This window comes from Genypterus blacodes, unplaced genomic scaffold (assembly GCF_046128005.1).
Source record: "Genypterus blacodes isolate CSIRO-AG114 ecotype Tasmania unplaced genomic scaffold, CSIRO-AGI_Gbla_v1 ptg000323l_1, whole genome shotgun sequence".
Lineage (NCBI taxonomy): Eukaryota > Metazoa > Chordata > Actinopteri > Ophidiiformes > Ophidiidae > Genypterus > Genypterus blacodes.
Genome location: NW_027467110.1, coordinates 66,619 through 83,800, shown reverse-complemented (window position 1 = coordinate 83,800; position 17,182 = coordinate 66,619). Strand labels below are relative to the sequence as shown.

The 17,182-nt window shown below is 51.0% G+C and overlaps 1 protein-coding gene across 1 annotated transcript; it reads right to left on the bottom strand.

Annotated features, from left to right (window-relative positions):
• Window positions 1-10,332: 10,332 nt before the first annotated feature.
• On the bottom strand, window positions 10,333-16,939 carry LOC142988362 (uncharacterized). Its single transcript, XM_076137504.1, has 5 exons — window positions 16,451-16,939; window positions 14,393-14,489; window positions 13,062-13,215; window positions 12,085-12,203; window positions 10,333-11,366 (listed from the first exon to the last, which is right to left on the bottom strand). Coding segments are annotated over exons 1-5 (696 nt in total). The 5' UTR covers window positions 16,775-16,939; the 3' UTR covers window positions 10,333-11,364.
• Between the last annotated feature and the right edge of the window lie 243 nt (window positions 16,940-17,182).

The window sequence follows — 17,182 nt, the reverse complement described above, 5'->3', positions numbered from 1 at the left end:
TCCACAGGACCTCGCCCCAACTGATATGCAAACTTCGTCACAGGACCTGGCATCAGTCAACTGCCAGACTTCTCCACAGGACCTGGCATCAGCCAATTGCCAGACTTCTCCATGGGACCTGGGCTCAGCCGATATCCAGACTTCTCCACGGGACCTAACATCAGCCAACTGTCAGACTTCCCAATTGGACATGGCCTTAGTCGATTGCCAAACCTCTCCATGGGATCTGGCCTCAGCTGGTGGCCAGATTTCACAATGGGTCCTGGCCTCAGCAGAATTCCACACTTGTCCACAGTACCAGTTCTCAACCGATTGTCAGACGTCTCCTCTGTACCAGTTTTCCACTGATTGTCAGACTTCTCCGCTGGAACTGGCCTCAGTGGATTGCCAGACTTCAGCAAAGTGTCAGGGTTCCCCACGGGACATGGCCTCAGCTGTTTGCCAAACTTCTCAATGGGATCTGACCTCAGCTGATATCCAGACTTCTACATGGGAAATCACCACAGCTGACTGCCAGACATCTCCATGGGATCTTGCCTCAGCCTATTGCCAAACTGTACCACAGGAACTGGTCTCAGTCCATGACCAGGCTTCTCCAGGGGACCTTGCCTCAGCCAATTTCCAGACTCCTCCACAGGAGCTTACTTCAGTAGACTGCCAGTGTTCTCCACAGGACCTGGCACAAGCCGATTGCCAGACTTCACCACAGGAGAAAGCGACAGCCGATTGCCAGACTTCTCCACGGGAACTTGCCTCCGTGGATTGCCTGGCCTCAGCCGATGACCAGACCTCTTTATGGCACCTGGCCTCAACCTATTGCCAGGCATCCCGAAAGGAGCTGGCCACAGCTGATTGCCAGACTTCTCCATGGGAACTTTCCTTAATGGATTGCCAGAATTCTCAACAGGATCTGGCCTCAGCCAATTTCCAGATTTCCCCATGGGACCTGACCTCAACCTATTGCCACACTTCACCACTGGAGCTGGCCTCAGCCTATAACCAGACATCATCATGGGAGCTCGCCTTAGCCTTTGGCTTGACTTCTCCATGGGACCTGGCCACAGCTGATTGCCAGATTTCTCCATGGGACATGACCAAAGATGATGTCCGGATTTCTCCATGGGACCTTGCTTCAGTCATTTGCCAGACTTCACCATGTGAGATGGCCTCAGCCGATTGCCCGCCTTCCTCACTAGAACTGGCCACAGCTAATTACCAGACCTCTCCAAGATACCTTGCCTCTGTGGATTGCCAGAGTTCCCCACTAGAGCTGGCAACAGCTTATTTCCAGACCTCTCCAAGGTACCTTGCCTCTGTGGATTGCCAGAGTTCTCCACTACAGCTGGCCTCAGCTGATTGCCAGACTTTACCACCGGAATTGGCCACAGCTGATTGCCAGAGTTCTCCACTACAGCTGGCCTCAGCTGATTGTCAGACTTTACCACCGGAGTTGGCCACAGCTGATTGCCAGACTTTACCACAGGAGTCGGCCACAGCCGATTGCCAGACTTCTCTATGGGTCCTGGCCTCAGCAATTTGCCAGACATCCCCACTAGAGCTGGCAACAGCTGATTGCCAAACTTCTCCAAGGTACCTTGCTTCTGTGGATTGCCAGAGTTCTTTACTCCATCTGGCCACAGCTGATTGCCAGACTTCACCACAGGAGTCGGCCACAGCTGATTGTCAGACTTCTCTATGGGTCCTGGCCACAGCTGATTGCCAGACCTCCCCACTAGAGCTGGCCACAGCAAATTGCCAAACTTCTCCAAGGTACCTTGCTTCTGTGGATTGCCAGAGTTCTCCACTCCATCTGGCCTCAGCTGATTGCCAGAGTTCTCCACTCCATCTGGCCTCAGCTGATTGCCAGAGTTCTCCACCTCATCTGGCCTCAGCTTATTGCCAGAGTTCTCCACTACATCTGGCCTCAGCTGATTGCCAGAGTTCACCACAGGAGTCGGCCACAGCTGATTGTCAGACTTCTCTATGGGTCCTGGCCTCAGCTGATTGCCAGACCTCCCCACTAGAGCTGGCCACAGCAAATTGCCAGACTTCTCCAAGGTACCTTGCTTCTGTGGATTGCCAGAGTTCTCCACTCCATCTGGCCTCAGCTGATTGCCAGAGTTCTCCACTCCATCTGGCCTCAGCTGATTGCCAGAGTTCTCCACCTCATCTGGCCTCAGCTGATTGCCAGACTTCACCACAGGAGTCGGCCACAGCTGATTGTCAGACTTCTCTATGGGTCCTGGCCTCAGCTGATTGCCAGACCTCCCCACTAGAGCTGGCCACAGCAAATTGCCAGACTTCTCCGAGGTACCTTGCTTCTGTGGATTGCCAGAGTTCTCCACTCCACCTGGCCTCAGCTGATTGCCAGAGTTCTCCACTCCATCTGGCCTCAGCTGATTGCCAGAGTTCTCCACCTCATCTGGCCTCAGCTGATTGCCAGAGTTCTCCACTCCGTCTGGCCTCAGCTGATTGCCAGAGTTCTCCACTACATCTGGCCTCAGCTGATTGCCAGACTTCACCACAGGAGTCGGCCACAGCTGATTGTCAGACTTCTCTATGGGTCCTGGCCTCAGCTGATTGCCAGACCTCCCCACTAGAGCTGGCCACAGCAAATTGCCAGACTTCTCCGAGGTACCTTGCTTCTGTGGATTGCCAGAGTTCTCCACTCCATCTGGCCTCAGCTGATTGCCAGAGTTCTCCACCTCATCTGGCCTCAGCTGATTGCCAGAGTTCTCCACTCCATCTGGCCTCAGCTGATTGCCAGAGTTCTCCACTCCATCTGGCCTCAGCTGATTGCCAGAGTTCTCCACCTCATCTGGCCTCAGCTGATTGCCAGAGTTCACCACAGGAGTTGGCCACAGCTGATTGTCAGACTTCACCACAGGAGTTGGCCACAGCTGATTGTCAGACTTCACCACAGGAGTTGGCCACAGCTGATTGTCAGACTTCTCTATGGGTCCTGGCCTCAGCTGATTGCCAGACCTCCCCACTAGAGCTGGCCACAGCAAATTGCCAGACTTCTCCAAGGTACCTGGCTTCTGTGGATTGCCAGAGTTCTCCACTCCATCTGGCCTCAGCTGATTGCCAGAGTTCTCCACCTCATCTGGCCTCAGCTGATTGCCAGAGTTCTCCACTCCATCTTGCCTCAGCGGATTGCCAGAGTTCTCCGCTACATCTGGCCTCAGCTGATTGCCAGAGTTCTCCACCTCATCTGGCCTCAGCTGATTGCCAGAGTTCTCCACTCCATCTGGCCTCAGCTGATTGCCAGAGTTCTCCACTCCATCTGGCCTCAGCTGATTGCCAGAGTTCTCCACCTCATCTGGCCTCAGCTGATTGCCAGACTTCACCACAGGAGTCGGCCACAGCTGATTGTCAGACTTCTCTATGGGTCCTGGCCTCAGCTGATTGCCAGACCTCCCCACTAGAGCTGGCCACAGCAAATTTCCAGACTTCTCCAAGGTACCTTGCTTCTGTGGATTGCCAGAGTTCTCCACTACATCTGGCCTCAGCTGATTGCCAGAGTTCCCCACCTCATCTGGCCTCAGCTGATTGCCAGAGTTCTCCCCTCCATCTTGCCTCAGCTGATTGCCAGAGTTCTCCACTACATCTGGCCTCAGCTGATTGCCAGAGTTCTCCACTACATCTGGCCTCAGCTGATTGCCAGAGTTCTCCACCTCATCTGGCCTCAGCTGATTGCCAGAGTTCTCCACCTCATCTGGCCTCAGCTGATTGCCAGAGTTCTCCACCTCATCTGGCCTCAGCTGATTGCCAGAGTTCTCCACTAAATCTGGCCTCAGCTGATTGCCAGACTTTACCACAGGAGCTGACCACAGCCGATTGTCAGACTTCACCACAGGAGTCTGCCACAGCTGATAGTCAGACTTCTCTATGGGACCTGGCCTCAGCCTATTGCCAGACTTTGCCATGGGAGCTAGCTACAGACGATTGCCAGAGTCCAACACAGGGCTTGGCCCCAGCCTATAGCCACTCTTCTCTACGGGAGCTAGCTTCAGCTAATTGCCAAACTTCCCCACACGAGTTGGCCTCAGACGATTGCCCGACTTCTCCACCAGAGCTGACCACAGCAAATTGCCAGACTTCTCCAAGGTACCTTGCCTCAGTGGATTGCCAGAAATCTCCACTACAGATGGCCTCAGCTGATTGCCAGACTTTAGCACAGGAGTCGACCACGGCTGATTGTCAGACTTGTCTATGGGACCTGGACTCGGCCTATTGCCAGACTCCAACACAGGGCTTGGCATCAGCATATAGCCACTGTTCCCCAAAGGAGCTTGCCACAGCTGATTGCCAGACTTCTCCATGGGAGCTGACCTCAGTCGATTGTCAGACTTCATTGGACCTTACCTCAGCCAATAACCAGACTTCACCATGCGACATGGCCTCAGTGGAGCCCAAGATTTCACCTTGTGGCATGACCATAGCGGATTGTCAGACTTCCCCAAAGGACCTGGTCACAGCTGAATGCCAGACTTCTCCATGGGACCGTACCTCAGCAGATTGCAAGACTCGACCATGTGATCTTGCATCAGAGGATTGCCAGACTTCTCCATGTGGCATTGTCGTAATGGATTGCCAAACTATCTCACAGAATCTGGTCGATTCCCAGACTTCTCCATTGGACCTTATGTCAGCTGCGTGTCAGCATCCCCCATGGGACCACGTGGATTGCCAGACTTCTCCATGTGGCATGGTCTTTGCTGATTGTCCGAATTCCCCACAGAATCTGGTCACAGCTGAATGCCAGACTTCTCCATGGGACATTATGTCAGCTGATTGTCAGACTCCCCCACGAGACCTTGCCTCAGTGGATTGCCAGACTTCTCCACGTAGCATTGTCTTACCGGATTACCAGAATACCTCACAGGACATGGTCACAGCCGATTGCCAGACTTCTCCATGGGACCTTATGTCTGCTGATTGTCAGACTCCCCCACGAGACCTGGTCACAGCCGATTGCCAGACTTCTCCAATGGACCTCACATCACCCAATTGCAAGACTCCCCCACAGGATCGAGCCTTAGTGGATTGCCAAACTTCTCCATGGAACATTATGTCACCTGAGTGTCAGACTCCCCCAAGGGACGTGACCTCAGCTGATTGCCAGACTTCTCCACGTAGCATTGTCTTAGCGGATTACCAGACTACCTCACGGGACCGGGTCACAGCCGATTGCCAGACTTCTCCAATGGACCTCACATCACCCAATTGCAAGACTCCCCAACAGGATCTAGCCTTAGTGGATTGCCAGACTTCTCCATGGGACATTATGTCACCTGAGTGTCAGATTCCCCCAAGGGACGTGACCTCAGCTGATTGCCAGACTTCTCCATGTGGCATGACCATAGCGGATTGCCAGACTTCCCTAAGGAACCTGGTCACAGCTGAATGCCAGACTTCTCCAGGTGACATGACCATAGCGGATTGCCAGACTTCCCTAAGGAACCTGGTCACAGCCGATTGCCAGACTTCTCCAATGGACCTCACATCACCCAATTGCAAGACTCCCCCACAGGATCGAGCCTTAGTGGATTGCCAAACTTCTCCATGGGACCTTATGTCAGCTGAGTGTCAGACTCCCCCACGGTGCCTTCCCTCAGTGGATTGCCAGACTTCTCCACGTAGCAATGTTTTAGCGGATTACCAGACTGCCCCAAGGGACCTGACCTCAGCTGATTGCCAGACTTCTCCATGTGGCATGGCCTTAATGGATTGCCAGACTTCTCCAGGTGACATGACCATAGCGGATTGCCAGACTTCCCTAAGGAACCTGGTCACAGCTGAATGCCAGACTTCTCCAAGGGACCTTACATCACCCAATTGCAAGCCTACCCCACAGGAACTTGCCCTAGTGGATTGCCAGACTTCTCCATGGGACCTGACCTCAATTGAGTATCAGACTCCCCCACGAGACCTTGCATCAGTAGATTGCCAGACTTCTCCATGGGTCATTATGTCACCTGAGTGTCAGACTTCTCCATGGGTCCTTAACTCAGCTAATTACCAGACACCCCAAAGGGACCTGACCTCAGCTGATTGCCAGACTTCTCCATGTGGCATGGCCTTAGTGGATTGTCAGACTTCTCCAGGTGACATGACCATAGCAGATTCCCAGACTTCCCTAAGGAACCTGGTCACAGCTGAATGCCAGACTTCTCCAATGGACCTCACATCACCCAAATGCAAGACTACCCGACAGGATCTTGCCCTAGTGGATTGCCAGACTTCTCCATGGGACCTTAGTTCAGTCGAGTGTCAGACTCCCCCACGAGACCTTGCATCAGTGGATTGCCAGACTTCTCCATGTGGCATGGCCTTAGTGGATTGCCAGACTTCTGCCTGGGACCTTACCACAGCCGATTGCCACGCTCCCCGGCGGGACCTGACCTTTGTGGATTGCCAGACTTCTCCTGATGGCATTGCCTTGGCAGATTGCCAGACTTCTCCACAGGACCTCGCCGCAGCAGATTGCAAGACCCCCCCATGTGACCTGGCTTCAGTGGATTGCCAGACTTCTCCCTGGGACCTTACCTTGTCTGATAGCAAGACTCCCCCACATGTCATTGCCTTGGTAGATTGCCAGACTCCCCCACGGGACCTGACCTCAACTGATTGCCAGACTTCTCTATGTGGCATGACCATAGCGGATTGTCTGACTTCCCTAAGGAACCTGGTCGCAGCCGATTGCCAGACTTCTCCCTCCGACCTTACGACAGCCGATTGCCACGCTCTCCGGCGGGACTTGACCTCGGTGGATTGCCAGACTTCTCCCAATGGCATAGCCTTAGCGTATTGCCAGACCTCTCCACAGGACCTAGCCGCAGCAGATTGCAAGACTCCCCCTCATGACCTTGCTTCCGTGGATTGCAAGACTTCTCCACAAGGCATGGCCTTAGAGGATTGCCAGACTTCTCCATGGAACTTTACCTCAGCTGATTGCAAGACTACCCCACGGGACCTTGCCTCAGTGGATTGCCAGACTTCTCCACATGGCATTGCCTTAGTGGATAATAAGACTACCCCAGAGGACCTGATCACAGTCGATTGCCAGACTTCTCCATGGGATCTTGCCTCAGACTATTGCCGGATTCCTCCTCATGTCCTGGCTTCAGTGGATTGCCAGACAACCCTTAGTAGCATGGCCTTAGAGGATTGCCAGACTGCCCCCAGGGACCTGGCCTCAGCCGACTGTCAGACTTCTCCATGGGATCTTACCTCAGCTGATTGCCGGACTCCCCCATGGAACCTGGCCTCGGTGGATTGCCAGACTTCTCCACATGGTATGACTTTAGAGGATGACCAGACTTCCCCACAGGACCTGATCACAGCCGATTGTCAGACTTCTCCATGGGATCTTTCCTCAGCTTATTGCCAGATTCCTCCACATGTCCTGACTTCAGTGGATTGCCAGACAACTCTTAGGTGCATGGCCTTAGAGGATTGCCAGACTCCCCTCTGGGACCTCGCCTCAGCTGACTGCCAGACTTCTCCCTGGGACCTTACCACAGCCGATTGCCACGCTCCCCGGCGGGATCTGACCTCGGTGGATTGCCAGACTTCTCCTGTTGGCATGGCTTTAGCGGATTGCCAGACTTCTCCACAGGATCTCGCCTCAGCAGATTGCAAGACTCCCTCATGTGACCTGGCTTCAGTGGATTGTCAGACTTCTCCATGGGACCTGACCTCGACTGATTGCCAGACTTCTCCATGTGGCATGACCATAGCGGATTGTCCGACTTCCCTAAGGAACCTGGTCGCAGCCGATTGCCAGACTTCTCCCTGGGACCTTACGACAGCTGATTGCCATGCTCTCCGGCGGGACCTGACCTTGGTGGATTGCCAGACTTCTCCCGATAGCATAGCCTTAGCTGCTTGCCAGACCTCTCCACAGGACCTAGCCACAGCAGATTGCCAGACTCCCCCACGGGACCTGACATCGACTAATTGCCAGACTTCTCCATGTGGCATGGTCATGGCAGATTGCCAGACTTTCCCAGCGGACCTTGCCTCAGCCAATTGGAAGACTCCCCCACATGACTTTGCTTCTGTGGATTGCCAGACTTCTCCAAGTGGCATGGCCTCAGCCGATTGCAAGACTCCCCCTCGTGACCTTGCTTCCGTGGATTGCAAGACTTCTCCACAAGGCATAGCCTTAGAAGATTGCCAGACTTCCCCACGGGACCTTACCTCGTCTGATTGCCAGACTTCTCCACATGGTATTACTTTAGAGGATAACCAGACTTCCCCACAGGACCTGATCACAGCCGATTGCCAGACTTCTCCATGGGATCTTTCCTCAGCCTATTGCCAGATTCCTCCACATGTCATGGCTTCAGTGGATTGCCAGACAACTCTTAGTAGCATGGCCTTAGAGGATTGCCAGACTCCCCTCCGGGACCTGGCCTCAGCCGACTGTCAGACTTCTCCATTGGACCTTACCTCAGTCGATTGCCGGACTCCCCCACCAGACCTGGCCTCGGTGACTTGCCAGACTTCTCCACATGGTATTTCCTTAGTGTATAACCAGACTCCCCCATGGGACCTGGCCACAGTGGATTGCCAGACTTCTCCATGTGGCATGGCCTTATGGGGATGCCATGCTTCCCCACAGTACCTGGTCCCAGCCAATCACCAGACTTCTCCATGGGTCCTTACCTCAGCAAATTCCCAGACTCCCCCACGGGACTTGGCCTCAATGGATTGCCAGACTTCTCCATGTGGCATGGCCTCAGTGGATTGCCAGACTTCTCCATGTGGGATGGCCTTAGGAGATTGCCAGATTCCCCTACGGGACATGGCCACAGCCGACTGTCAGACTTCTCCATGTGACCTTACCTCAGCCAACTCCCAGACTCCCCCACGGGGCCTGGCCTCAGTGGATTGCCAGACGTCTCCATGTGGCATGGCCTCAGTGGATTGCCAGACTTCTCCATGGGGGATGACCTCAGACGATCGTCAGATTCCCCTATGGAACATGGCCACAGCCGACTGCCAGACTTCTCCATGTGACCTTACCTCAGCCAATTCCTGGACTCCCCCGCGGGACCTGGCCTCCACGAATAGCAAAACTTCTCCGTGTGGCATGGCCTTAGGGGATTGCAACACTTCCCCACGGGACCTGATCCCAGCTGTTTGCCAGACTCTCCCATGGAATCTTGTCTCAGTTGATTGTCAGACAACTCCAAGTAGCATGGCTTTAGAGGATTGCCAGACTCCCTCCCGGGACCTGGCATCAGCTGACTGTCAGACTTCTCCATGGGACCATGTGTCAACCGATTGTCAGACTACCCTACCGAACCTGGTTGAAGCTGATTGCCAGACGTGCCCATGGGACCGTTCCTTAGCCGATTTCCAGATTCCTCAACAGGTCCTAGCCTCAGTGGATTGCCAGACGACTCCAAGTAGCATGGCCTTAGAGCATTGTCAGACTCCCTCCCGGGACCTGGCCTCAGCTGACTGCCAGACATCTCCATGGGAACTTACCTCAGCCGTTTTTCAGACACACCCACTGGAACTGGCCTCAGCCAATTGCCAGACCTCTCCAATGGACTTTACCTCAGCCATTTGTCAGAGCCCCCCACAGGACCTGGCCTCAGTGGATTGCCAGACTTCTCCATGTGACATGGCCTTTGAAGATTGCCTGACTTCTCCAATATTTCAAGAAGGTGCGCGTCTCATCTCTCAATTGACCATGTTGTCTTTTTATCTAGACCACCAAGGACAAGCCCTAACTGAAAATGAGGAAGTCATTCAGCCACAGTTGGTTATGGCTGATTGCCAGATTCAGCACTCAGCTACAAAAGAAGAGCACACTGATGCTAAGAATCACACCTCTTCTTCTTGTGGACACCAGACAAAATCCCTCTGTAGGAAAATGAGAAGGTTACTTCGTTGTGGCTTAGGCACAGCACATCCACAAGGCAGCACCCGTCAGCATCAGCCACGATGCAAATGCAAGAACACCCTAAAACCTGTTCCTGTTACATGTAAACATAACACAGAGTAGTATAATATAGAGCCTAGGTCACCAACAGGCAGACCGCGGTCCGGATCTGGACCCAGAAGCCGTCCCATACGGACCCGGACCTACAGCCAAAACAGAAGGCTGTGGTTTAAAACAGTGATTTTCAACCACTGTGCCGCGGCACACCTGTGTGTGGTGAGAGACCGTCAGGTGTGCCGTAGGAAATTATCCAACTTCACTTAATTAGTCCAAAAAATGAGTCTGCATGCTTTTTTTTGCCGGCTGACGTGCGACTCGGCACCAGCAAAAATCACATAACATGTAATGAAGGAGGACATTAGTCATAATTCAAAGGAGGACCTAACTCCTCAGGTGTTTTTATTTTAATAAACATTTTCATTCTTAAAACATTCCATGAAACGATTTAAAGCATTGAAAGTCGATCCCTCTCTTCTGCATTTATTGAGCTTTAGGTTGTGTTTGCTAAACATTTGCCTCAACAAGCGTGAGTGCGTGCACACACACACACACACACACACACACACACACACACACACACACACACACACACACACACACACACACACACACAATGCAGGTTTTCATTTGTGTGCCCTGTTTGTTTCCTGCTGGTTATTTTCTAAATCATTTTTCAATGAACATTGAATGACAACAATCCCACTTTATTTATATAGCACCAAATCACAAGATTATGTTGTGGTATTGTTTGGATGCTAGCTCACAAATCCCAAATATCAGATTGTTTTCAATGCATCAACAAGGCATCAACACAGGCTCAAATGTAACAGCACATGGTGACATTATGATGCAATAGTAGGGCCAAGATGAGAGATTTAGAGAATAAAGGCATATTTATAGAAAAAGATGTTTCATGAAGAAGGTTGTAATATTTTGAGTCTTTTCTCTTGGTGTGTGTTATGTTAATGTTACATCATTTCCCTTTGACATAAATGAAGAACTATTGAGAAATGAGAAAACAATCTAAGAAAATGTTACATAAATAGTTAAATTATTTCAGGAAAAAGCCTGATTTGTTATTATTAAACTCTGTGTGGCCCTAACGTTGCGTCATAATGACAACAGGATTTAGACAAAGTAAAGGTGAGGATTATCTATAATACAGCTGTTTGCTCTTTAAAGCTTAAGGAAGCATTTGTGTCTTTAAGCGCTGCGGTAAACACACAGTGGTGAAGGAAGCTGCAGTCACTCATCCTATGACAACACGACAGTGTGACACTTGGCTTTGTTTGATGTGTAGACAGGAAGTCTGTACAGCAGTCATTTTGTTTGTCCTGGCTCCGCCTCCACCTCTATGCTGGGCCGCAGCGCTCACCATCTGTTGAGCTGCATCGCTGTGCTCCTGCAGACACACACACACACACACACACACACACACACAGGTTACACACAGATTTCCGACATTTCCAACTGCCTGGCCACGCATCTGTCTTCATGTTTGGGTGATATTAACTTTTTGTCAGTGAACTCTGTCTCTCTGCCTGCCTCCAGCTGCACTTGACAGTGACATGCTGCAATGTGAATGCAATTGTTCTATAAATGGATGACATTGTCAACGAAGCACAGAGGAAAGATAAACTCTTGGCCTTATATTTTGAGAGAGCCTCAGAAGGTTACAAGAATAAAGATTTTATTTTGAAAAAAACGCTGGGTGAAAAAAATGTATTTCATGACTAAATCTATAAGAATAATGTTGCAATATGCCGACGTCTATGTGTGTATCTAAGCTCCTGTCTCCATGTAGAGGAGCTTTAGAGGCTCTAACACCTGATCATGGATCCATAAGGGTCCATTAGAGACCTACAGACCTGAGAGGAGGAGAACATCTACACACTGACACACACACACATACACACAGTGAGTTTGGACATAAATGATCTGAAATTTAAACATTTAGTCAAACTGAGTCTAGCTTTACTAAATGTGTTCAGCCGTATGAAAGTGGTTCTGCTCTCCGTGTTGGAATGTGAGCTGTGTGCTGTGTGTGCTTGGCCGTGTCTCCTCTCAGCTGATTTACGCCCCAGCAGGTGGATGTGATTAGGAGACGCAGCTTCACTCACAGGTGATCAGATGCAGACCCATGCAGGCCAGCAGAGCCAGAACAGGAATACCCGAGAGGGGCGAGGCGGCGCTGGTGGGCTTGGGACTCTGCTGAGTCTCTGGCGCCTTACACTTGTCCCTGCACACACACACACACACACACACACACACACACACATTTGATCTGATGAACGTGAACAGGTTATTGACTTGTTGACTAGAGCTCCGCCCTCCAGCCCAAACCCCGGACATGTGACCTTCCAGGATTATCACAAAAATGGAAAAGTGTTGTCGTTATAGCGCCACCACCAGGAAGGTTGATGTTGACATTTTGACACTGGGATCAGGATTCATAAAGGAGACTGGCTGAGGAATGAAGTATTAATACTTTGGTGCATTAATACAAATCTGTGATGTCATATTTATAAACCTGATCAACCTAATTTACCAACCAGTACATCAGAAACATCTTAAACACACACACACACACTGAAAAGTCAGGACAGTGTTGCCTAGAAGTCAGAGGGTCCCTGAAGGATGAATGTTCACGTGAAGACAACTGGACCTGCTGAGACCACGGAGGTTCTGTGTTCCTGTGAAAGCCCAGTGAGTGAAAGCAGACAGACTCTTAACTCCAGCACTCCAGATAAAGACCCAAGGACAGATTTCCAGAAAAGGAGCAGAGGGGCGAAGGAAAGCACGGAGCTGGAGGGTCACAGGGTTTAACCCTCTGACGTCTGACGCAGTGTATGTTCTTATGTTCTGGACTTATAAAGCATTTTTGGCCCAAGCTCTTTACATTGACCTCACATTCAGTGACGGCAGGTTCACAGACAACCTGCACATCAGGAGCAGTTAGGGCTTCAGTGCCTTGCTCAATAAGACTTCTGGAATTAAACCAGGAGCCTCCAGTAAATACAGAGAAGCTGGATTTGACTGGTTTCTTTCTGGTCTCAGAATGTTTCAGCTTGAAGAGGCTGTGCTGCTTTGGACTCACAGCTGTTTCTTCAGGTACTGCTGGTTGGACTGACACGCCTTGGTTTGGCTGTCAGACGCTTGCGCCTGGCTCTCAGCGGCCGCCTGCAGGCTGACACACGACGCGGTCTGGTGGAAGGCCTGAGTCAGGTTGTGCTGCAGGGACTCGATGTGATCTGAAACACAGCACACAACGGTACACACAACCTCAAACAGAGAACAGCAACAAATACACAAAACAGAGAGGAGAAGAGAGAACAGAGTGAGCCAGTAACTACACTGGTACATTCACTTATAAGGTCACATTTAGGTTTATCACAGTGTGATGTCACTGAGGAATGTCAGGAATGTGCCATGATGCCAGTTTCAGGGTTTTCATGTGTGACGGCGTGTTTGTGTTCAGATTCTGGTCATCAGTAAGAACAAAGTGTCGGAGCTGAGGTCCAAACCCAGGGCCGACTGCTGGGAAGTCAACTTACATTTGGTTCAAATCTCAACTGTGCAAATTGGTGACTGGAGTCATTTCCTGCTGAGTGTGTCTACGGTGTGTGTGTAGGTAGATGAGCGTGTTACATGATGACGTTAACATGTAACTGAAGCTCATCAACATGCAGCTCTCAGGTCCAGTCAGGACCAGGAGGTGATGCTGCAGCTTAGCCCAGACCTGCACCTCCTTGATCCAGAAGAGGATGATGTCATCCATGCCACTGTCAATCAATCTGTTTACACATCTGATTTAGAGTGAAATGAGAGTAAAAGCCTGGACTTGGCAACTCAGAGACTGTTTGGCCTTGGAGGAGGTATGAACTTTCCCTTCCTCGAGTGGTCGTTGCTGTGAGGGGTTTTGCCCGTGATGTCATGTGTTCCACATTAAGCGGCGGCTGCTGTTTGGCTCCCTGTTCTGTCATTATCGCCCCCCTACAGGAATCCATTGTTTCCCTCCTACTGTTCCACAGCAGGAAGTCGTTCCTCTGCTTCCTCCTCAGCTACGCCTCAGCCCCAGGTTTGTACACGACATCCATCTCAATAAGCCTCAGACTCAGTGGCTCCCCAGGGAACATTCAGGCATGGGGCCTTTTGTCTGCTCTTTCAGCAGAGAACAGATGGAAGCTGTTTGTGTTTTGTTGAGCTGTTTGACATCAAGATCCCTTCAGTTCAAACACTTTACTTTACTGAGGAGGACACAGCAGCACTCAGGGTTAGAGATCAGTTACTTATCAGGCTCATCTGTCTGTCTGTCTGTCTGTCTGTCTGTCTCTGATGAGCCAGAAACAGAGCAGATTCTTGTTTAGTTTTTGTTCATATTATGTACTCCAAGTCATACGTTGCCATGGTTACATGGGGGACTCTTACCCTCCTGCAGGCTGAGCTGGGCCGTCAGGTTGACTTCCTTCTGCTGCTGCAGCTCCAGCTCCTGCTGCAGAGCGCTGATGTTCCCGTTCAGGACCACCTGCAGGGAACACACACACACACACCCACACACACACGGTTACACACCAACGCAACACACACTGCAGAGCCACACTGCAGAACCTTCTCTGGCAGTCCAGACATCTCAGACCCAGAGGTCCTCCTCAGATCCTAAACTAATCTCCATGGAGACCAAGAGAACCGCATGAATGCATAGAACCTCCTGGTCTTTGGTCTCTAGGTGTCTGCAGGTTCACATCCATGAGCGCTGGCTGCTCTCACACACGTATGACTCTTTATGTCAAGTAAGCCACACCCAGGATTTCGCAACTGATGACAGGAAAAAGTGTGTAAACTGTAAACTGTACACTTCCACAATGTGATGTTTAAGAGTTAAATCCTCTAACCAAATGTTCTGACAAACAGGAAGTCAGTAGGCAGGAAACGTTCCTTTTCTGGTTCATGAGCATTGAATCACACTTTGACTTTTCGTGAAATTTGTCTGTTAAAAAAATACAGAAGAGGATTTGGGCCAACTTGAAAAAGAAAAGTTTAGTTTTCATAATTTGACTTTAATCATAGAATCCTTAAAAAGTGTGTGTTGTTATTTCCTTCAGGCCGAGGAAAAGACCAGGAGGGAGGGAGGGAGGGAGAGAAGGGGGAGTGGAGCAGAGGTGAAGGAAGGAAAGGAGGAGCAGGAGGAATGAGTCAGGACCAACCACAAGGAGACCCAAGCAGCAGCAGCAGGAGGAGGAGGAGGAGGAGGAGGGAGAGTGAAGGCAAACACTCACTTTTTCCTACCAACAACACTGGGAATGAGAAGCTGGAACGTTCCAACTACAAGCAACAAACTGAAACAATGTCCCCTCACAGGCCGGGCGGCGTCTCAGGAATCCATGTTCACACACACCTCAAACACACCCAGCGTCACGGCTGGAGTCACGTGACGCTGAGCTCAGCTGCCCCGTGTGTTAACACGCCGCTACAAGTCGGAGGTGACATGAAGCACGAGTCCATGAGTGGAACATCGAGCTTCTCTGACTGAAAAGATTCACACACACAGTTTGGTTTGTGATGAAGGTTTAGATTGAATGTGGATCATCAGGATGTGTCACCGTCTTCTTCTTCATGCCTTCTCTCAACCACAGGCATGTTTGAGACCACGTTACTATGGTGACAACATCCACACCAGGGGTTGGCCCAAGCCTCCATCTGGATTCTCTTCCAGTTTTAAATCAACAGATCCATTTTGTCTTCATCTGAGTGAGAACCATGAAACTCCCACAGCTCTTCATCAACAGCAGAAAACATCATCACGGCCAAATCACATCAGGTCACAATATCAATCAAATAAAAGCAATAAAGTCCTGCATTCAAAGCAGGAGACAGAGTGCGGTGACCTTTGACCCCACTGAATGAACGAATGACCTCATTTACACCAAAGGTGATTCACAACATGAATGAATGAATGAAGGTGTGTCTGCTCACTCTTCAGACTTTTACTCTCCTGTTCTGCTAAGCTCATCCTGCCAGTCAGCATCTCATGCAATACCTGCAGTCATAAGATGGTTCAGTCCGTCTTGATTTCTCAGTCAAACTCTCCAAACATGTATTAGAGTCTAACTTCAGCTCAGATGTGATCTTTAGTTTTGTCTTAACATTTAGAAAACTAAAGTTTTCTGAAGATGAAACTTAAAGTGAAGATAAGATAAGCAGAGAGCAGCAGATGTGTGATGTGTGTGTGATGTGTGTGTGATGTGTGATGGGTGGGGCTCAGCTCTGGAATCTGTTTGGCAGTTGAATGGAAACTGAAACTATTTTTAGCTGGAGTGAGTTCTACACAGAGATGCAGAAACGCGTCTGATGGCTCAGATATTTACACAGAATTGAAACTGAAAACTGCTCCGTGACTTTGAGAGCTTCGGACCTGAGAGCTGCTGAACTCCTCAGACAGGAGCGTCCGTCCTTTAATGTGATAGTGCAGTCAAATAAATCACTCACGTTTTCCTGTCGGCATTCGTCCAGCGAGACGTTGGCGGCCTCCAGAAGTCCTTTCAGTGTCTGGATCTCCATCTTCTGCTTGTCCCCCTCCCTCCGCGCCTGCTCTACCATCTCCTCCAGTGCCACCCTGTCCTTGGTCCACACCACCCGGGACCCCTCCAGCTTCTCCGTCACCGCCTGCAGCTCGGCGCGGCACTGGGCCGAGCTCTTCAGGTCCGGCGAGGTCGACCACACCACGATGATGATGAGAGCCGCGATGGACCACAGCGTCAGCACGGCGATCACCACATTCTTTGCGGTCTGTGAGGACTTGGGGTCCGCCATGAGTGGGGAGGAAAGGATGAGTTGGTGGTGGATGTGTTGGACGTGAGAATGAGGAAGGTGGAGGAGAGGAGAATCCGTCTGGCGTGCAGCTGCTCTCTGTGAAACTCTCTCAGAGTACGACTTCTCCCCTGGTGCAGGGCAGAGGAACGGGGTGTGGCCTGCTCAGCGGGTGACATTGTGACCTCAGCTCCGCCCCCCTGCCCCACCTCTTCTGCCCTCCCCTCTCCTCCTTCATGATGTCACGCCTGGAAAACACCGAGCCATTACCGAGGAAATCAAAACACACGGCGGGGGGAGGAGTCAGGACGGTTACCAAGAACACACACACACACACACAAAGTTTCATTTACATGTGAAGTATGCGTGTGTATGAGCGACAGAGAGAGAGAGAGAGAGAGAGAGAGAGAG